This window comes from Coturnix japonica, chromosome 4, assembly GCF_001577835.2.
Source record: "Coturnix japonica isolate 7356 chromosome 4, Coturnix japonica 2.1, whole genome shotgun sequence".
Classification (NCBI taxonomy): Eukaryota; Metazoa; Chordata; class Aves; order Galliformes; family Phasianidae; genus Coturnix; species Coturnix japonica.
The window spans coordinates 52,473,814-52,497,326 of record NC_029519.1 but is presented as its reverse complement, the minus strand read 5'-3'; the positions used below and the strand labels follow the sequence as shown (position 1 = coordinate 52,497,326).

The 23,513-nt window shown below is 36.4% G+C and overlaps 1 protein-coding gene across 2 annotated transcripts in view; it reads right to left on the bottom strand.

Annotated features, from left to right (window-relative positions):
• BMPR1B (bone morphogenetic protein receptor type 1B) overlaps window positions 1-18,873 on the bottom strand; it is a 183,804-nt gene extending 164,931 nt beyond the window's left edge. For both annotated transcript variants that reach the window (XR_004306886.1, XM_032443976.1), the window contains exons 1-2: window positions 18,811-18,873; window positions 15,585-15,655 (exon numbers count right to left, since the gene is read on the bottom strand). Coding sequence is in view for 1 of the 2 variants with exons in the window: in XM_032443976.1 (XP_032299867.1) it covers window positions 15,585-15,655; window positions 18,811-18,820 (81 nt within the window). In the remaining variant the exon portion in view is untranslated. The remainder of the gene's footprint in view (window positions 1-15,584; window positions 15,656-18,810) is intronic.
• Between the last annotated feature and the right edge of the window lie 4,640 nt (window positions 18,874-23,513).

Genomic DNA, 23,513 nt, shown 5'->3' with positions numbered 1-23,513 from the left:
TGCTCCTGATTCATACTCATCTGTCACAGAACACTGCTGGAGGGCTGTTTGATGAATCCCTCAAATTTTACACTGTTTGATAACACTCCATTTTTACTTTTTTGCTTGGGTAATAGCATTGTATGTTGATCCTTTTTATGTGCATATTAGGAACACAAACTGAAAAGGAAAACCATTTCCTCAGAAAAAGAAGCCACAAAATTGGATAATGTTTGTAGAGTGAAAACTGTATCTTTCATGAATTCTTCTTAAGCTGTCTTATGCTGGGAAACAGCAATCAGAGGGATTACTTTGGCCACCATTTAGCAAAAATCAGTTTTTTACTGACACTGAAGGACTGCTAAAAGGGCAGCAAGAAGGAACACTGTAGACATCAGAAAACCTTACGATCTACTATGCATCCGTTTTGTCTCTGCAGATGATGATAACTTGCAGTACCATTTGCTTTTCATCCTTCAGCACCATCCCTTGCCTACATCCTACTTCAGTTCTGATTTAAATCAAGCAGAAATTTCCTGCCAATTTCAGTAAAAGAGTTAGAAGCTGTAATGTGTACAAAACCTACTGCAGCTTACATACATGAAGGTATTTCTGCTCCAAAGCATAGGATATTCTAGATATCTTGAGAGAATTTCTCTCACTGGTACTGTTCTCATTTTTCCTCTTTTTATTTTCCTCAGGCTTTCAAATACAACTCTGTACACGTTCAGATCTAACTAGTTGCATTATAAGAAATCTTACACTACCATTGTGCTACTAAGGGACATGATTTAGTGGAGTAATATTAGTGGTAGGTGGACACTTGCACTGGGTGATCTAGGAGGTCTCTTCCAACTTTGGTGATTCCATGATTCTACTATTCTGACATTAAAACTTCCACATCTCTAACCTTCTTAGAAACATGAAAAAAACTGATAGCTATTACAAGCATTCCTTACTTTAAAGATCTTGGGCAATGCCATTCATTCTACACACCATATCAACTCTTGTATTGGTGTTTGCACAACAAGCAATTATTTGCTGACTGATTCAAAATAAAGATATAAACCAATTAAAGAGCATTCAGAGGAGAGCTATAAAGACAGTGAAGAGAACAAGACATGAGAGAAGCAGCCGAGGTCCATTGGTTTGTTCAGCCCAGAGAAGAGGAGACTGAGGGGAGGCCTCATGGCAGCCTACAGCTCCTCATGAGGGGAGTGGAGGGGCAGTGCTGATCTCTGCTCTCTGGTGACAGTCACAGGGCCCAAGAGAATGGCATGGACATGCATCAGGGGAGGGTCAGTCAGGTTGAACAGGGCAGAAGTTATCAAAGGTACACACAACGTACCTTACGTTGGTATGGCCAGAGATATGAAGTTTAACTACACCTGATGCCATAGACTAGTGCAAGATTTTAGAAAGCAGCTATTGTACAAACCAAGAACAGGAAATAGTGCTAAAAAGGAGCAAGATGTTTTTCACTGTATTAAATATCAGTGTTGCAAAATTATATTCTCCAAAGTGAACATAAGGTATTCTGGGATGCTTCAGGGCTAATAAAATTTAAAACTAGTCATGCTACACAATTTTGTCTTCAGTCCCTTGAAGACACTGAACAGAACATCTCCAAGGCCATTGCTTCACACTTTGGCTGTTTCTGAAAACTTCATGTTCAATTACAAACTCTCAGAAGCAGCATTTTGTTGCTACTCAGTCACACAACTTGCTATTCTACCATCTCCTTGGACATGTGCATCAGATGTTTTGAGAAAGCTCCCACCCATTTGCTTTGAGAATTACAGTTATTTTAGCCATATGGTGATTACTCTTTCTATGTTGGTTCTGAAATAAATATCAAAAGCAAGAAATCCACATTTATCTTGTACTATTAACAAGAAAACAAGTGGTTATGTTTGGGAGTTCATTAGCAAAAAGCACACAAAACCTCTTTCACCAGCATCAGATATAGAATACTTTCTGCATTTGTCACCTTTCAGGTCTGAGTTTCCAGCACACTTCTTGTTATACACAATTAGCCCCATGCCACAGCTTGGTATATTTCATAATAAATCCCTGACCACATTTGCTTTGGGCTTGGCAGCTCTGGAAAGGCTCCATTCATTAGGGCAGAGCTGAGCCATGGGAGTTACCACACCACACCATGCACTCATCGAATTCCAGCACGCTGCAGATTTCAACAGCCTTCCCTCCCTTCCTCATTTCAAGCAGCCTGACATATGACTGTGATTAAGTGGGAAATGAAAAAGCCTGAATCAACTTTTCTCTTTCTCCATCTCTATTTTCATCTCTCTTTCCACCTTTTTTTTCCCTTTAGATGCTTCCACCTCTGAAAAAACCTTCCTTCTCTGCCAGCACTGCATGTCTGGTAGGTATCTATTTATTGGCCTGTCTTTAAAATAATAACCACGTGTTACTTGCTAGACAACCGTCTTCTCAGATTTCTTCAGCTTCAGCCACCAATCCCACAGACTTCATGCGGCATCAGAGCTGATCAGGTGGATCAACAATGGTAACAGTCGCTGCTGCCCATGAAGCTCCCTGTTCACAAAGTAAGAGAAACTAAGTTCACACTTTTCCAGCTGCCACTTTCAGCCATCAGATAACTAAGATGACAAGGGACCTGAGAGTTAACTGGAAAGTACTTCATGGTTGCTCTAGGCAGAGGATGAAGGGGGGAAAAAAAACAACACCTCCATTGTGTATCTAATAGGCTTTTCTCCTCACCCTGCTCTGTAAGTCATGTTCACTGGCAGCAACAGAATCTTCATTTTCTGGCATTTAGGGAAAAAAAAAAAAAAAAAAAAAGAATGGAGCCTTGGGGTAAAGTTTTCTTGTCATGCTTACTAGCAATATTGCAGCTATGCCTCAAATGAGCTTTTCTCTTTAAGAAGAAAGGGTGAAAAACTAATAAACCATTACTATGGCTATTTAGTTTATTTATTTACGTCTTATAACCATACAAGGTAATCCCAGTGGCTGCAATGTTAAATGGTCTGCTGGAGGTCACCTTTCAATGATGCCAAGGCACCTTCCGCCTCCAGGCATGCTTTCGCAAAGCTTCTTATTCTTTCCAGGAAGCTTTCACCCTCCTCCTTATAGAACGAATGAAGAAACTAACAGAATACTGCTATGCTGTGGCACTTTTGTTGGTCCCCCTTGTTCAGGCAAAACTGCACCCAGAGAGAACAAGTTAATTTCCAAAGAAATCTGGAGTTCAGACTAGAGTCAAGAGACAGCATGCAAAGGGTAACAATGTATTAACAGGCCATTTTCTGCAGGTACGGTTGTTTCTGGAGCCCCTTCTTCAAGGACCCACCCTTCCCAGAGAGCCTTCTCTCTGCCAGAAGGCTATTCATGCCAAAGCTTGCATCTTTTTCAACATGATAAATTGTAAAATCATGCTGCAGCTGACTATGCCCAAAGGCAAAACATAATGAGAAACTAAAAGAGAAATTAAAACAGAATTTTATCTAATTATTACATTTGCCTTGTTAGCATAGCCAAAGCACTAACCTAAATCTGCATCTTAATTTTATGTCATCACCTTGCTTGCCCGGAGCCACTGAAAAATATCAAAATCCACAGTGAGATTTCCTGTTCTTTTTTTTTGTTGTTGTTGTTGTTTTGTTTTGCTTTTCCCTCTCAATTTTTGACTGAATCCAAGACTTCAAAAATAGTAAAGCAGTTGCCTAAAGCACAATGAAGTCAGACCTTTAAGTACAGTACTCCTAGACAAACCGCAGCAGCAAGATAATGTATTTGATTGATCTAAAGACAAGTCAAATGAAAAGCTCACCCTGACACTTTAAAAAGTACCTATCTTATCATAGAATCATAGAAAGGCTTGGTTTGGAAGAGACCACAAAGACAATCTAGTTACACCCCACTACCATAGGCAGGGTTAAATACCACTAAATCAGGCACTGGATTAGGCTAATGACCTTCCAAAAAGTTAAGTTCACCTACTATGCCTGTTCCTGCATCCCAACTCAGTTTACTAAATTAAGGACACAGATGCATTCACAAGTTTTGGAGAACTTGATTATGCAGCATCTCCATTTCCCAGGGTTCCTGTTTATATCAACACAAAGACACTTTGTATTGGGATCAAAAGCAGAAAACACCCTTAATAAATACAACTATGCTAAATGTACATGTTGTACTGAAAGATCCTTCAGTTCTCATGTAACATTCTCCTGACCACTCCATGACTGCATACACACAGCTCTGGGACAGGACATTCTGGAAGCATTTTCTTTGCAAGTACAGAGGCAGGTCTATGAATTTCTACTAAGTTCTACTGAAGTAATCCAGCACACACAGGCTCTTGCTTTGTTAATAAAAATGCCAAAAAAAAATGGAATTTGAGTTTCTGCAACTTGCGCTTATCATCAACCATTAATCTTGCTTCTAGCTCTACCAAACCTGTCACAGAAAGCAGGGAAGGGGAGATGTTTTACACAAATATGCATGGTACCAGCCTTACTAAGAGGCAAAAAGCTTAACTTTTCCTGAAAGTCCAATCCATTTGGTTTTACAAATGCATACACTTAACTTTAATCTAAGCACTATTTACAAAAATACATACAGACATAAAAGAGCATAATAAATTAATAATTCACAAGGGGCCACAATGACTAATGAGAGATCTTACTCTCCTTTCTGAAGAACTGGCTCAAGGGAATTCAGCAGATAAGTTACCTAGGTTGACTTTCTGTGTTTCTGTTAAACGAAAACGTTGGTATATTCTGAACTGTCTGTGTGATATTTCCCAGCTGGAAGACATCAGCTTTCCTAAACAATTCAGAACTTTAATGTGACCTTACAGCTGTCATCTTCTTTCATACAGCCAAGGGATATGCTTGTTAGTTTATACAGGGTTTATCTTGTGCATCAAATTCTCCTGCCTGAGCACTGATGTTGCCTACTTGTGGTCATGCTGCCAGAAGAGCCTGCAAAATCCTCTCCTGCCAATCTGACTACTATTTATGGACAACAGCAAACCTATAAAAAAACAGTTGTGCAAAAACCTCTATGAGTAATTATTGCATGAATAAGTGAGTCCAAACTAGATAAATGGGCTCTAAAAATTGTTTTAAATCTGCATATTTGGTCTGGATTTCTTTGATAGAAACTATCACGGGTGGGTATTTGGCTGCCAAATTTATAAATATAAATGATGACTATATCAGATCAAAGGCTTCAAAAGTTCAGAGTCAAGACAAGAGAATTCCCTGAAATTCTTGACACTACTGCAACAACAAATAAATGGCAACTCTAGAGAGCGTATTTTCAAGTGCATTTATTGAAAGAATTTTAAAAATTGAGATGAGAAAGTATTTTTTCATCTCTAACATAGATAAACCAATTGATATTCAGCAGAGCTTTTCACCTCCTACATTTCACATTGCAGGGATCACTTACTAAAATCTGCATAGGCTTTCCTGTTCACTTTATCCTGGACTGCAATGTGATTATACGTGGAAGAAATGTGTGTGCACATGCATGTGCATTTGGAACATGACAATTATTTTTCCTCTCATAATTTTCTCATTTTCTCAACAGATTACATTTTCCACACAATCATCCTTTTTTTCTTTTTTTCCTAGAGTTGAACTGCTTTAACCAGCCAGCATTTACCTTCACCAATCCCACATATACTGCAAGAAGCCCACAAATTCATTGAAACTTGAAAACATTAATATTTAAAATGAAATGAAAGTGAAGGAGAAAACTTTTACCTTTGTTAATAGCATTTCCTAATATGAAATAATACCGCACCATCATCTGATCTGAGTGTAATTCAACAAATACTCCAATAAATCCCATATTCCCCACCCAATTACACACTTAAGGACATCTCTATCTTTCACCATACTCAGCTACATACTGCAGAGTTCAGGTCGCAGTTTACCATGACACCGGTTATACTGATAGATTGATTGATAGAGATATAGATAGGTATTGATATTATTAGAAGAATCATGCAATAAAATATTGAAAAAGCAATAATATTTTTAAATGGGAATTTATCTTATAGTCTGACTCCTATTTATGAAGAATGGTTACACTATGACAACTAAGGACAACAAGATTTGTGTTGGAGGAGCATTTGGGGGAAAGGAGAAAAGAAAGCTGTCCCTCATTAAAAAGTGCAGAAAGCTTCATCTTTACTGTAATGAGAAGGGGAAAAATTCAAACTGCACCCTGACAACTGCTAGCTGACAAACTTACTTCAACATTGTTCAAATATTTAATATCAAATTGATATTAGTGTGTATAATATTCAGTGTGTAGTAAAAGTAATCATAAGCCACGGTTCATTGAGATGATAACTGCAGCTTCATGTTGCCCACTTACTCTACAAAAGTTGCAAAAACTTCATAGCACAGAAAAGCAGAGGAGGTACAAATCCATCCTGCTACAAATACATCATAACATTCTGAAAACGAAACTTTATCTTTGTAGAGTTCATGCCAGATCGTGTAGCATCCTTCTTCCTGCATCTGGTATAGGGCTGCTATAAATACCTCATAGAGTGCTCCAGCAAAGCTGACAAAACCCAAAGAGGAGACTCCACAGCCTCTCTGGGCATCTATGCCAGTGTCCCAGAGGCACAGAAGTACTGTATGGTATTTAGAGGGAACCTCCTGTGTTCCAGTTTATGCTCAGTGCTTCTTGTCCTGGCACTGGACACTCAATGAATTGAACTTGGGTCTGTTCAATTTGGACCCTCACTTCAGGTATTTGTAAACATTGATAAAGTCCATCCCTAAAAATAATAATTCATTCTTATTTTAACATATGTGAATTAATAAAATAATAGTTCTAATAATTACATTAATTGACATTATACAAGTTAGATTTCTTGGCTACTGTTAAAGTCAATGGGAAATTTCCAGTTTAACCCAGTATGGTACAGATTGGGTCTTTAACCTCCTACTTCTAACTCATTTAGTTCCAGCATAGGTTTGGCAAAATTCTACCAGCTTTACTGCATCACTTCATAATAAACTGTACTTTAACTGAAGCTAACTGAAAGCTGGCGGTTTTGATGAGTGTCTGCAATTACATTTTCATTTCCATTTGTCCACTGCACACACGAGTGCTGTAAATCTCTATCATTTTAAATAAGGTTTTCAAGGGTAGTTTTGGCAGCCAAACAGGAGCATGCACCGCTTTTGAAGTACTATACAATCATTTTCTCACTCTGTATGTTTTTAAATCTTTTGGACACAGATCTGAAAACCTTGAACAAATTCAATGCTCGAATATCTGAGATGACATTTTAATTGTAGCTTTTAACTGCATATAGACTAATGGAGGAAAACCTAATAAAAAGTTCTTTGAGTATACTTTTAGAGTCTTTATGGAGACAATCTATTTTGCACTACTGAACTTCTATAGAATTGTAACACCTATAAAGTATCATTAAATACAACTAGAATGAAAAGCCTTTAAAATAAAATGTATGTGAAACATTATCTCTTACTTATAAGCATTTTAAGTCCACGTATAATTTTATAATTCATGGCATTATGGAAATAGCTTCCTAGGTCTCTGTACCTGCCACCTCCTATTGTTTAGTGTTTTTTATTCTCACAAAAGATCCAGCATGCATATTCGTGTTTGCATCTTTATAATGACAGAGCTAGAATTCTCATAGGAGTATCCATCAGGAAGTTTACTTTCTCACAGTCAACGTTATGAACCTCATAAAAGATATGCTCTAATGGTCTTTGTAGCAAAATTTTGCCATGTTTACATTTGTGAACATACCTTAAAAACACTACAGGCTCTCTTCAGTAGGTACCACATCTGCTAAGGTTCTACTACTAAAAAGAAGAAAAGGGAAGTGTCTAGTGCAATTATTCATTTGCCTGTAAATGATAGACATATATCTGAATAATTATACTCAGTAGGCTTTGCGCGTTTGCTGCTGTTCTAAAAGTGTAATGCTTTGTTTTGTCACAAAATAAGTGAAACTTTCTGTTGTTGTGTCCTTCCAATATTCACTATATTTATTTTTTATTGTGCATGATGACATTTATAACAAGCATAAATGGCTAAATACAGCTAAATAAGTCACTTATTACAACTTCCTCACACAACAAAGAACTATAAAGACATTATGGAACATTAATTCCCACCTATCTAAGTTGATATTTCAAAAACTGTAAGCCCAACATCTAAAACTCAAGAACTGTAGGGTAAATTATAGGTATTAAATATTTGAAATCATAATGAAAAAAAAGCACATGCTGCAGATAATAAATAGAGAACTAAATGCATAAGTATCTAACACTAAAACTAAAAAGAAGCATGTATAAACAGCACTTAACTTTGATAACTATTTAAAGTAAAATAGCAATTTGAAGATGAATACATTTGAGGATTTTATATCCAATTGTGAATAAATATTTTAGCTGCAAATAATTTTTTAGATGAAAGTTGTGAAACAGTGCATCTACATTATAACTTTGCAGAAATTACATCTTACTTATATTCCTGCAAAAGCTGAAAAACAGGACTGTAAGAACTAAAACTGAAAAATCATGTTCATAGCACGTAAATCAATAAAATGACATAACAGAGGAGAATTTCTGATGAGCAGGCACCAATGGTTGTCATATTGCTGACCTCACTGAGGATACAGCACACAGAATCTCTGCTGCACAAGGTTCTCAAATTTAGGATGCAATTTTGAAACCTGGACTCAGTGATTTAAAACATACATTCGCTGATGGGAAATAGAAGACATAACTATTAGAGAAGAGAGCAATGACTTGGACTTTTGACCAAAGACCAAGGTTTGGAGTCCCTGGTTTATATTAGTTTGGTAAACTGGGGACTGGTATTAAAACACTGAAGATTAGAACAAAATAAGTCCATGCAGAAGTCTGACTCGAAAATTTAAAAGAATTCCTTTCCTCAGTCCACTAAACTCTATGCTCATTCAGACTATATTTCTTAAGTTAAATATCTAATTTTTCCCTACAGCAGTGAAACTGGTACTTGTCACAGAAGTACCAGTATTAAGAAAGTTATATAGAACTCAGATAAAAGTTCTAAATATATTTTACAATATTATACAGAGCCTAAATTTATCTTAAGTCAGAGCGAACTCTCCAGACTGGAAGATGGAAAATAAATAGCGACTTAAGAAACCAACTAATCTATTTGGAAAATACCTGCAACCATTTTATACTAGAAATTAAGGAAATTGCCAGAAAGTCTAGTATTTAATTTTACTACCCTTCTTGTTTGCTTGTTTTTTGTAATTCACGTTACCTTGGCTTCCCAACTCTAATATCCTATTTTGAACAGGGCTTGAAATTTTACAAGCTTTATGAAGTTATAGCCCTAAATCCCATTACTGAAAAATGTGGTGCCTTATTCCAGAAGGTCTTTTGAAAATAACCGAGAAATAAAGATTTAAATATCAGTCCCAGCTGCCGTAGACCTCAAATACAGCTAGATAACTTATTCCAGAATTGTATGAAGCAAGACACTTGGATTTAAAACATGATACATTGCCTGATGTAGGATTAGTTATTTGATTCCAAAAATTCACACAGGAAATGCAAACAGTCTGTTTGTTAACAAGGTGTACTTAGACATCTGTTTTGTATCTGCACCATAGGAAATAACTGTAAGTATAGATATAGATATATATTATAAATATATATCTATATATATATATATATGCATAAAACCACACCAAAACCAGCAGAGGTCTCTCTTTTTTTCCCCTCAGTGATTTTAAAAATAAATAAATTAATTAAAAAAATAATAATAATTTAGGAAAAAAAAACAATACTAAGAAAATAATACTAAGAAAAAGATCAATATAAGTTTATTTAAGAAGTAATTTAAATAAGGGAAGCAAGTTACAATTCACCTTTGAGATCTCAAGGCAGCCAAACTCAAGTTGCTAGCTTAATCCTTGCTGGTAAAAGAAGAAAATACTAAGTAGCTAATAAAAGATTATTGCTCTTGGTGCAGAACTTTTGAGAGCTCTTCGCCATGTATTGCTATTGTTAGTACTACTGAAAAATGAAGAAAAAAAAATCACCATATTGTATCTTGTATAAGAAAATGTAGGGCATTTAAATTCTGCCATGGTCATAGGTTTGTTTCCTTTTAAGTCTTGTCTATGTATCTGTCAGAGAACTGATGTGACTCACTAAACATATTAATGTGGTCATTAAAAAGTTCAGTGGATCATGTCTGAGCATCTTTCTAGAGATTTATATACAGGTTAAATCTATAAACTTTATTTTAACACATTTGTACATGGCGCTCTTTCCAAATTCTGTCAGCCGTCACTTCCTCAAGCTATTGAGACAGGGAAAAGTATTTTCAACTTGATAGTCAGGAGCAGTCTCTCCTCCAGCAGTAACTTAAATTAACATGATTATATTCTGAGTTCCTTATGTCTGAAAAACTGAGTGTTTTCCTGAAATTTAACATAAATTAATGACTAATGCTGCCATCACCAAAACAATTCCCTGAGCTCCCAGTTTCTTAGTCTCTCCTAAGGACAGTCATGAAACCACAAAGAAAGACAGAGTACTTCACAGCTTTTAAACTAATACTGCCACATTTTAAACACGTGCATGTTTGCAAAAGCTCTGAGCCTCTATTGCTCAAACCACTTGTGGTTTCTCAGCACTCCTTTTTTTGAATGATTCTGTCTTTGTAAAATAAGCACGTTGAGACTAAATTACTTGTATGTCTGTGGGGAATAATTATAAAATTAGCTTGCTCTGATTTACACTTTGGGTTTTAAAAACAGAACCAAATAACATAGCAAGTCTCCTGGAGAAATCAAAGTCTAACATGTCAAACGTGGTTTAGCTCATGTTTGTGGACTTTGATTTTCTCAATGCAACATTTTGATCTCTACGGAAGGTTTAATCCTTTCTTTTTAGGTCATGATTAGCAAATAAGTATTTCCATATTTCCAAGCTTCCAGAAACACTTCTATACATACAACATGCCAATAGGTTGTGCAATATATTATCCAAGTAACTGAACTGCAGACAAAGCAGTGATAAACAACATGTGGTATTTCAAGAAAAAACTTTGCTGTTAAATATCTCAACATCCCAATCACATGATGGTAGGCTGTGCTACCATTTCAAATAAATTCTCCAGAAATGTACTGAAAGTTCAGTTACCACTATTCAGGAGAGCAACATGTGATTTATTTTAACTGTGTCCTTCAGTCTCACTGATTTCAAATTAATACATTATCACAATGCTTTCACTTTACTATCTTGACACAGCACATTAAATGTTATTCCGGTAGGCAGCACTGATTGACACTGTCAATATTTTAACACAGATATTCTGGAGTCCAGTTAAAATACGCTTAGTTGACAAAAATGAACTCTTGCACAGACTCCTATTTTACTCTTAACTTGCCACCCATCACCTTCCCAGAACTGGATGTGCTACTTCACACACCCACAAGATGTGCATTCATAATGAAAATTACTCATTGTTCCATAGAATATCATAGGTTTGTTTCTACTACCAGTGGCAAGAACTTGTTAGGCATCCTAGGAAAAGTTTGCCTTTTAATTCAAGGCCAGGGAAGGAGCAAATAGTATGTTCTGTACCAAGATAAGGTGGGTTTAGATCCTGTACTTACATACTGCTTTTGATCCCTCAAGGTTGCAAAGATTAAGTTATTCTGCCCTTGCCACAGCACTTTGTTTTATTTTATTTCTAATTAATCTTTTTATGCATTACCTGAACAAGATTTTTCCTTTAGATGACATCAAAGCCAAGACTTTGGGCAGTGACTTTTCCATGCACTGTGTGATTCCCTCAAGAGAATCTCATTCCCAACCCTCCTAAAGCTTCAGTTCTTCCAAGCTGAGCAATAAATCATACCACTAACCACCCTCCCCCCCCTCCCCCCCAAATCTTTCCCTTTTCATCCCTTGCTAAAACAGCACTTTGAATCACACATTCCCCTTAGGATTAGTTTGGCCCTCCCCAAATCCTGTACCTCACTTGTCAGCAGGGACTGACTCCTCCTCCCTACTCCTCACTAGCTAAAATTAAGCATTACTCTTCCATTTTTCTTAAATTTTCTCAGGAGCTAATGCATTCTATAATCCAACATAAGAGTCAATAGAAAACACTGTACTTAAGAATCTGTACTACACATGGTGTACTACATGGTGAACTACACACTAGCACAGTTTTTCAACTGCAGTTAAATTTACCTTGTGGGTAATATCTCTTCTTCTTGGCTCCATCTCTTGTACTAATTGACTTTTAGACATAAAATACAACAACATGGTATTATACTGGCATTATACTTTGATAATTAGATTACAATCAGTTAGTGAAAATATCTAAAATAAGCAAGTCAAGAAAATGTTTAACTACCTGGGAAGTTAGGCTCCCCCAGTAAAACAAACATTTGAGCAGTATCAATGATCTGTTCATATTTAAGGAAAGCAACCACCCTATTTTCCTTGCTTCATTTGTGATATTATGCATTCCTGCATTTTGTTTCCAAAATCATCACAGAGAAAGGTCAAGCTCCTTTGAGACAAATATTATTATTGGGGGTAGCCTTTGCTTTCTGACACAGTCTTGTTCAGTGGGAACAAGCAAAAAAGTTCTGTGTTCTGCTGTAAAACAGACCCATATGAAGATTGCTTCTGCCCCAAGGAGTTCATGATTTTTAAAAAAGGTCAGGGAAATAAATTAGGACACACACGGGAAGGACTGTCAAGTTTGCACTTAAGCTACATTATGATTAAAAAAAAAACCTGCACTGTTAGTTATATCTGGGGGAAGGGAAGATGAAGGACAGTTTCTGACTCTCCTCCTCCCTCAGTCTCCTCTCTCAGTGACTCTAGTTATAATACTCTTCTAAAACATTAACTTGGACTGCACCCAGGAGAAAGTATAACTGAATCTGCAGCCCACTTGCATTGTCAGTTTTCAAAGTATTTGTCCTATGGTTATACACAATTCTCAGAGTATAAAACTTTCAGTGTATAACGTGGAAGCATCTAACATCAAAAATAAATCTAAATTAATTTAGTACTCAAAGACAGCCTTTGTGTAGCAGACCAGAGGTGCAAGGTAGGGTATAGTTAAGATTCATGATTCATGAAACCCGCAGCTACTGCAAGAGGATTTAACCTGAAAGAATGGTTATAGTGCAGTGAATATGAGATCTCATAAATTATAATGCACTTGTTTTTCAGTGATACTATTATGTGATTCTACCTTGTATAGCTTAAGTTCCTCCCACAGATCTACATGAGCACTGACTCATAGCAGACAAGAACCAAATCTGTCACTGATCACATTTGGGAATTTCTATCAATAAACATAATTCTTAAACCCAGTTGTCTATTGATAAACTTGGAGTATGAACTCCTAGCTTCTACACCCCCACAGAGTAACCAAGCCCATGCAAAGTCTTTCTTGCTGACCTGTTCTAAAGGCTACTCTGTGCACCTACAGGGAACCAAACACCCCAGGGACTGCGAACATATCTAATTTTTCCAAATTCAGAAAGAAGTGCAATGAGCTGGATCTAACCTATTACAGATATCACCAGAAAATGTTTAATGGATGCACAAGAACCATAGAGCAGTCTCCATGGAGGAATAACTCTGATTCAGTGCAAAAAATAAATAAAATAAAATAAAATAAAATAAAATAAAATAAAATAAAATAAAATAAAATAAAATAAAATAAAATAAAATAAAATAAAGAACATTTTGTTTCACTACAGTTTGGGGCTTTAAAGAGAAGCTAAGTCTTACAGTGGGTAGAAAGGTATTGGACTCTAACCAACAAATTAACACATTATATACAGTACTATTATATACTTAAAGATATTTGAAATGAGTTCTCCAATGCAAAGAAGAATAAAAAAATTTAAAAAGAGAAAAAAAAAAACAAAACTCAATTAGATTCTAATTCAGTAAATTCTCATATCCTTCAACATGAGTATTGCCAGAATGAGATTAAGTTTAGGCCATATTAATTTATCTCTAAATTATTATTAATACAGTTTTATGTATGTTAGCATAGCAATTTTTCCCCCTGCATCTTTAGCAGTCTAACACTGAAACAGATTCCTTTACTAAGGGTCCACAAGTCCTCCAACAGCTGTACCACTTTAGCAGGAAAATTTCTCTCCCCTTTCAGGATTGATTCAGAATTAATTCACCCAGAAGCAGTTTAGACTGCATGCTGAGTAAACAAAAAAGAACAGTGACAAAATGTGAACTTTTGAAATGAGGGGTAACAGCTTCATGAGATGCAAAAGAGTGGGAAGGAGAGCTGCACCAAGGTTCATTTGAAGGATTTTACTGAACTCAAGGGAATTTTTTGTATTATCAGGGAATAGGTGATCAAAGTCAAACTATAATTTCATAAACCAGTCAAAAAATTGGAAAGAAAATGTTTTTATCAAATATATACTTTTCCTGTATATTTTGCTAAGTAAGAAGGCAATGCAACTCTTAACGTCTATCAGCCTATATAACCTTAAGGTTATGAAGCTTATAGCTCACTCTCCTTCTAGTTGCATACTATAGTATAGTAAGCATCTGTAAACTAATAAAGCTGCATTCATACACTGTGTCATGCTTATGCTGCTTTATTGCTAAAATACTATATAGTACTTCCCTAAGAGTATCTCAAAAGTTAAAGTTATATAGGCACTAAAACAAAAATCTGTTATCATTTAACACATTGCCATGTTCAGACAGAGTCTGCAGCCTCTATCAGTTGATAACTGCTAAATGGCTGTGTGTGAATTCAAGTCCTATTGAACAGAAATTGCAGTAGGCTTGCAATAGAATTGAATAGATTTGCAGGGCCTACCTAATTTTGGCATCAAAATGTGCAGTGAGCAGGTCAATACTAAGTTACACTGCACCTTTAAATGTTTCACACGTGTTCTGTACCAGTTATAGAAAGACATTTTAGCACAATGGAAATCAAACATCATTGGAGAAAGCATCTCAGAGGAGACCTAGAATTTCAACCTCTTCTCTATTTCCAATAATAAAAAGTGGGATAGGCTTTTGCTACTTATTTTTGAAAGCATATCTCAATTAAAATAGGTCTTAAGACTCTTAGTTCTCATGCAGCAATTTAGACCAAGCCTGTACATTTTCCTTGAGAAGCAGTATGGACAACTCTTTCTTATTTATTTAAGACTTCTCACTGAATATGTGTAAACTCTATGGAGAACGGTTGGGTGGGCCAGGTGAATGACAGATGGAAAATGTCTCAAGCTTCGATAGTAGAACAAATTGCTATCCACTTTGTCATGTTGATCTACATGTACTTGCTTATCTTCAGAGGTTTTACTGATACCTGTGGTAGAATTACACATTCCTTTCCCAATGCAACTTATGTTATCACATACTGAACTTACTACAAAGCACAGAACTTGAAAAAAGAAAAAAGAAACAAAAAAAAAAAAAAAAAGCGACCCACAGAATAAGCAAATCCTCCATTGACAAACTTTCTATGAGCTCATGATAATGAACAGCGCTTTATCATATCAATAGATGCTGTCTTACCTTTATCAAGAAAAGTTGAAATGTCCCTTTTTGCTTTTCAGCTTCCAAGAACAAAAGAAATGAACTCCACCCTGTGGGCAAAGAAATTTTTTAAAATGATTACTGAAAGAAGATTTAAGTCATTTAAAAACAATACAGACCTTCCAGTTCTGTTGTGGTAGGTAACAATGTACACTGATGGTATATAATTAGTCCTGTATTTACTGCATGGTAAATGTTCCTTGAAGAGGCAGTGAACTGGTAATAAAATACTCAACAACACTATTTCATGAGGAAAATTATTACACTTTTATGCATTATGACAGTTTATAGGAGAAGCTAGTAACACTGCAATCTGCTGTGGAATCTTTGACTACACAGGTTTCTATCACATCTTAATAGGGACCATGGAATAATGAAGCAATTTGATACACATTATTAAAAGTAATAATGGATGCTCAAATAATTAACATACCTGATACACTAAGGATTATCCCTCCTCCTTGTTACAATAAGCACAGGAAATCATACAATACAGTGGCAGTCAGCTGAAACTTTTACCGCAGAGATCATAAATCTCAGAGCGAGATCAACAGCCTCACAAGTAGTGTGGAGATCAAGATTAGTTTTATGCAGGGTTTTTGAGATTAAGTCATACAAGTTTTAATGAAGTCCTCAGCAAAAAAAACAGTTTCAGACAGCTGTGGGACTGAAGACAAGCCTGGAGAATTATGCCTTGAGTCTGTAAGCAAGTGAAAATGAAGATGGAACAACAGCTACACGAGTATGATGAAGAAGATAGAGGAGAAACGATGTTCTACATGTTTGCATTGTAAGAAAAAACGATTTCACAGACTGAACAGAGACACAAGAACACAGAGAAAAGGATAAATGGGAGGACCAGAGCTTTCTCTTCTTTCACAAATCTCTATAATTAACCACTCCATTAGAACGCTAGAATGCAACGGAGAAATTATTCATTTAGACAGCTCCTATGAAATCTTTACTATGTCACTGCTTATCTTATCTGAAGTAGTTTTACACAGATCAACACCAATTCAAGAGTTGCAGAATGGCTTGATTTCATTCCTATTCCAAACAGTGGCCAAATATTTATCATTTCCTTTGCAATATTGGAACAGCTAGAAATTTTGCAAGGTCATAAACAGAACTGATTTGCTGATAATGGTCTGATTCAAGTAGCTATCCTTTTTCCTTTAGAAGATTTGTTGCCCTCCAGTTGTTATAATCTGATGTTTTAAGGGAAAAATTATTGTTGTTTGTCATTAAAGAATGTTTTTGCTGCTAATCATATGCTTAGACTTCTACTTTTTAAAAAAAGAAAATATGCAGCTAGCTTATAATGACATCATTAGTTCATGGCATATGTTACAGTTCTCCTTATTCAGAGATAACTTCAAAGAAAACCTGTTCATACTAGTTCTGTGAACATTCCTGTACAGAAAATTAACCACTGAAATGAACTGTGATATTTTGTGTTTTCTTTACAGAGACAACCTGCTGATGGTGAATACTTCTCCCAAATAACTTCAGCCATGGTATCCTGGAGTTCTCATGCACCTCTGATATGCATTTCCCAATGAATTAAAATTCAAAACACTTACTGACTTTACCCCCTCAGAATCATTAAACAGATTTTTTACAGGAAAGATGGGAAGGGACTTTTATAAGGGCATGTAGTGACAGGATGAGGGGAAATGTCTTTAAATTGGAAGAGGGTAGACTTGGACAAGATGTTAGGAAGAAATTCTTTACTTGAGAGTGATGAGACACTAGAACAGGTTGCCCAGAGCTTGTAGATGCCCCTGTCCTGCAGGTGTTCGAGGACAGGCTGGATGGGGCTTTGAGCAACCTGATCTAGCGGGAGGTGTCCCTGACTATAGCAGGGGTCTTGGAACTAGATGATCTTAAGAATATGTTCCAACCCAAACCATTCTGTGATTCCATGATTCTATGATGTTGAAGACTTTCCTTTTCATTGCTGAGCTCCTTCAGAAGGGACTGAATATTGGAGATCCAGATCTTTCACTTGCATCAGGTTATGCGCATAAGGTCATATCCTTTCTGAAATACTCAGATTGTGTTTATAGATCCTAGTCTGGCATTAATGCAAAGCTACAGGTTGAAAAGGTTTGGTTTTCTAAGCTACTTGGTTTCTGACCACTCCATATTAGTATTTCAGAACACAGATGTGCAATATCACTGTTCTGCTTCACTATTTCCCTTCCAGTCATGCAGGATCACTCTGAGAGGGGGTAAGTCTATCCATTGGTAACACAAGTCTTTGCAGGATTTCTTATCTAGCAGCTACTTGGCAGTACAGCAGGTTGTTCCCCAATAAGGGGCATAAACCTCTGAACTCAAAGGAATACAGATCACAAACAAGCACAGCTATTTCAGAACTAAAAACTGGCATAATATATACTTCAATACTAATGTAAATCCTACTCTAAAGTCTAGGCTAAAGTAAACTTCTCCCCTGGAGCAAAGGCTTTAGACTCACAATAAGATTACTTATAGGCTCTAAAGTAATACCTTCAGCTTTTATCTCAAAGGTGATCATTTTCCAGAAAACCTAGCTCAGTCCTGTGCTTCCAAAAAGCGCTTGATTTGTGCCTTCTCATGGGAAGTCCATGGAGGAAAGGATGACATCATCCACAGTCACAAGCACTTTAATGCAGAAAATGCAAACTTCATGGACATATATGGATAGAATGAAAGAAAAAACAACAGCAAACTGTTCCTGAACAGAAAAAGCAAAGGTCTTGGATAAGCATAAAACACTTCATTTTGTTTTTTGAACTTCCCAAGAAGAAGAATTTGCCTGTGCTGAACTAATGTTAAACATACAAATGGAGGTATATTCACTATAGACAAGGTAGTCTGCAATCTTGCTTTTTAACCATGACACTGCGTGTATCCTTCCAGCTATTAAAAAGCATGCCTTCTCATTTGTGAGTGCTTTTTGTTCTTTTCCTTAATCTATTTCACATTTCATTTTCTGATCTAAAGGTGACACTGAACAAAAAAAAACGTTTCAGCTGGAATTTGACCATATGCTATCAGAATGGGCTGAGTTAAAATGAAGAAAAAACATTATACAATTTATTCTCCAAAGGACAGAAAAGTCTAGAACATACTGGGAAACAAATACAGAAAAGACACACAGTACAACTTCTACTGTGCTTCTGCACACAAGTATAACCAAGATTTGAAATCCCTGTACCTGATCTCATAATTGTGCATAACCAAAACAGCAGCCAAAAAGGTCAGTACCTATAAAAACATGAAGAAGATTCATCATTAGCATTCACTCTAAACTGCAAAAAATACACCTATAATCCAGACCAAATTTATCATTCCTCTTAAACTCTACAAGCACAGAGAAACTTCACTCTGCTCCTTATATAATCAGGGATCTCATGAGTAAGCTGATATTATGGCCGCAAAATGCTGGGAAACAATACAGTAGCCATAAAAATGCAATATTTTGTAAGATAAGGAAGCTGTTTGCCATGACTGATATTTATGCAGATTTCTTAAATTAAGCTGAATAATATTTCCATAGCTCTCCCGCACCCTCCATCACAGCAGCTCTTTCAAAGGGAGTTCCCCATTGGGAATGCCAGAGACAAAGCGGGAACAGTGCTCTGCAGCCCGGCGCAGGAGGCTGCCCTTTTCCCCTCGCCCCATTTATCAGCCTTGCAGGCAAAAGCTGAGAAAGAGGCACAGATTGGAATAATTACACAGACAGTTGGGGCCTTATTAAACAAATTGCTCAGGATCAGTAGTAATTAAAATCTATTGAGAAAATGAATAGAAGCCATCAGAAAGCTTTTAAGATTATAGAAAAGTGCAACAATATGAGGAGCTGCTAGGTTTCATGATGCATCCTCTGTTAGGCAAAAAGACTGGATTCTAATGAAAAAGTCAATGAGTAACTCTTTTGTAACACACGTAAGCTCGGCATAAATAATATGCAATTTGACTGCAGAAACATAATTTTACTCTACATCAGTTTTCATCAGTGGGTTTAGTTTGCAAATGTCAGAAAGCTATGATAGATCAAAACTGATTTAATGCATTTGCAATCATTAGTATCTACATGTTTTATCGGGGAAAAATATGATTGCAATATAGACATGAAGCAGGGTAAGCACATAATGTTGATTGAAAAGACAAAAGTACCCCATCTGAAACTGAATTTGATACCATAAAGCTTAGAATGCTGGCATTCTTTCTTATCAACGCTGGATGCATGGGGGATATTCTCTACCTACACCTTATATATATATATTACTTGTCTTAGATATTCAAAAGCTTTCCTGGTCAGTACATACATGTTCAATACTTTCCTCAAAATCATTAACATAGGGTTCTGCCTCCTTGCACATGCTCCATCTTTTTATGGTGGTGGTCGCAAGATCCTTAGTCAGAATTTTACCGCGTTCACTGGTCAAACCCAGTATTCATGCATGCTCAGTTAGCTCCTTGCCTTGATTACACAATCCTTGCTTACACAAAATGAGCTGATTCAAAGCAGAACTTCCTTATCTACTTGATACAAGGAGTTCAGTATATCATCGTTATCTACTTGCTGCAAGTACAAAGATTCTTTCTGTTTTCTAAACAGACTGTGGGGCTATCTCTCAATGAGCATTACCAACCTTAGCAATATCACTACAACCTGTATTAAATCCACTTTTCTTCCCCTTTTAAACTACCTGTTTTTAAAATCATTTCATTCTACACATAGGACAGAATCATCCAAAATTTCTGCAACACCACTTCAATCTTGCAATCTTATAGTGACACGTCAGTGAAACAAATGAAAGACTTCAAATTAAAAAAACATATAAATAAGAAGGAACAACCAGAAGGTACAAATAAATCTTCTGCTGAGGAGAATCTAAACTAGACTTTGGAAAACAGTGTTTCCACAGGAAAGTAGTCATTGGTGGCAAACCGTGAAGTCTTATATCCCATGCACTATCAAACAGAAGGGAAACCTACAGCTCACAGCACTGGCAAACCACCATCTTGCCTTCTCAGACTAAATTTCCCCCATAGTTTTCCCAGGTACCCTAAGGTTTTCCAATGATTATGTTATCAGGAAAATACAAAGTCCTTTCCTACAACATTCTCATATCATTACAGAAATAAAACCACTGCCACTTTGCCATAGACTGAATTTCTAACAATTTCAGTAAAGTTCTAGTCAGCTTTTCTGTAATTATAGTGCTGCAAGTTGTCTGAGAGACTCTCCAAGGTGTAGGCATTAAAATTAAGGTTGATCTCCTATGCAATGAAGTCTTTGTCTGCTTTGGTTTGTCCCTTCATTCTTACTCATACTTTCCCACATCCACAGTTAATGTGCTTTTTATGCACAACACTCCATACTATCCAGCCATTTACACACTGAGCCATTTCTTCTCTACATTAGGACAAGCATCTAGCTAAATATCCACTGTGAAATTTCATCCACCAGTTTTCAAGGAAAGTACAATATATTATATATGTGTGTGTGTATACTTTTACATGTATGTTTGTATATATACCTACATATAAACACACACACACATATATATACATATGTCTTTTGGACAAATACATGCCAATATTTTCTTAGTACAGCAAGACTAAACTACCATTCCAATCTGAAAGGCAGCTACACTACCAGTGTCAAAGACACAGAATGCATTGGGTTTCAGTATTTGCTGCGACTCTTTCCCATACATACAGAAATACTGCAAGCCACAAGAAAGCTTCCTCTGCTTCCCCCATGCAGCTGTAGGTTCAATGCAGCAACTAAATGTAGCTGACAAGCAGCAGAACTGGAGTGCAAAGCCCATGAAACCCTTTTGTCATTCATCCAGTCATTCATCCACCTCCTGAACTGCACATGAAGCATGGGGACTCCTCTCTAGTAGAACCACTCATAGCATCATGAAGTCATTACTTTTTTTCTTGACTGCACAGAGGAAACGAGAATTAACTACTTATCCAGCATACAAGTGGGAAAGGGCCCAGAGCAGTGGCTTCCACATATCTGCTATCTCCCACATGCTTTCACCCTGGTCTGTAAGCAAAGAAGCTGAAGAAGATGAGTTGAATGCATAGTTGAGGATAGTAGGTCAGATTTATTCCAGGATTAAATAACCATAAACAAATGAGATGACAAAGGAGGCCACTGTTTAGCATTACAATTGATTTTTTGTTTCGTTTTGAGATTTTGGAGAGTATTTTGCTTTAAGAGCAAATCATAAATTCTATAAATTCTCAATTGCATAAGTCTTTGATTTTCAAAAAGCTGATGAACAGCTTCAATATGCACTTAATAATCCACTCCACTTCAAAGGGTTCCAATGCCTCCCTATCAGCAGAAACGCAGTAACACTGTATTTGTTCCCACTTCATGGAAAAGAAACCAGGATCGTAAATAAATGTAATTGCTTAAAACACAGTCAACCTTTAAATATTTTCTATGAAGTTCAAGTACAAACAAATATCCCCCAGGTTTACATGACTCTATAGAGACTAATCAGCATAGTCAATATTGGGAACGCTGTATTCTAGCCAGTCTAAAATTAGTACTTGAAACACTCTGGTGTTTTTCATGGAGAAGTGATAGAGAAAAGGTACTACAAAAACCACGTGCATTGACATTGTGAGTCACCTGTTTACACTTCTTAAAGCAACTACCCAGGTAGGTTTGAGGCCGGTAAGTTTAAGGGAAGACCACAAAGTTACATTTCAGAGGAATAAGGTTAAAAATGTAACTGTGGCGTCCACCTACACTTAACAACTGAAGATTTATTTCCAGTCTCAGACACAGGCAAGTCTCGAAAGACCTATTTTGTTCTCTACACAAAGACTGGCTGGCACTACTGGTTGAAACGCCGAGCCAGTGCAACTACATTTTCCACATGGAGTTTATGGACACTTTTAATAGAGATGTTGGAAAAAGCAACAGTTATATACCAAAAATCAGAGCATCCAATAGGTCACCTAAAATCCCTTCCAGGTATGTTTCTGTAAATTCACAACCTTTTCCTTTAAAATAACAGGATTTCATCAGCAGTGAAATAAATTAAAATGTCTACCCACGTGTATGTACCCCACCTCCAGCATGAAATATCTATGAGAAATGATTACAAAAATGTTACGAAACTTCAGTATTTGTTGATTTTTTTTGTTGTTTGTTTTAATAATGCTAAAAATGGAAATAGATGGGGAGAAAAACCCACAGGAGATAGAATTAAAGGTCTTATTAAGCTGATGTAGTGAGAAGTAAGGAAGTTAGGAAATTCTCCATAAAAATCAGAATAATTACTTAAACCTCTTGTATTTACAACATGATATGCTATTACCATTTAAAAAAAAAAAAAAAAAAAAAAAAAGAACCAGATCTGCAGTCTTCTGTTTGTAAACTTCATACAAGAAAGTGCTCTGTGTTTTCTTTTAAAAGACCTATTCTGTAGGTCTTTTTTTACATACTGTAAATAAAATGGGACGAACAAGGGAGAAGCAGGCGACAGAAGTCCTGTCTTAAATGATATAATCCAGTTGGCACACTAAGATGCAAGAGAAATGACAGTCATGCCTCTATCCATCTGAACAGCCTTCATTGCTCTGGAGGAAGGAGAGTACTAAGTAATTTGTTAACTGAATGGAAAACAGAAATTTCCAAATGGAAAATGTCCACCTCAGCACAGTATGAAGTAGGTTACTAATACACTGCAGTAGAAAGTAATTTGTGAACTGAATCTCCAGGCACTTCCTTCCACCTGTAAACTTCAGAGCTGAATGTTCTTGAACTATAGGGGCTGCATACTAAATAACAGCCACCAGTTCTGTCTGTCACATACACATTAAAAAAAAAAAAACATACATGGAAACAGTATGAAAATTGAGAATGATTAGAAGCAT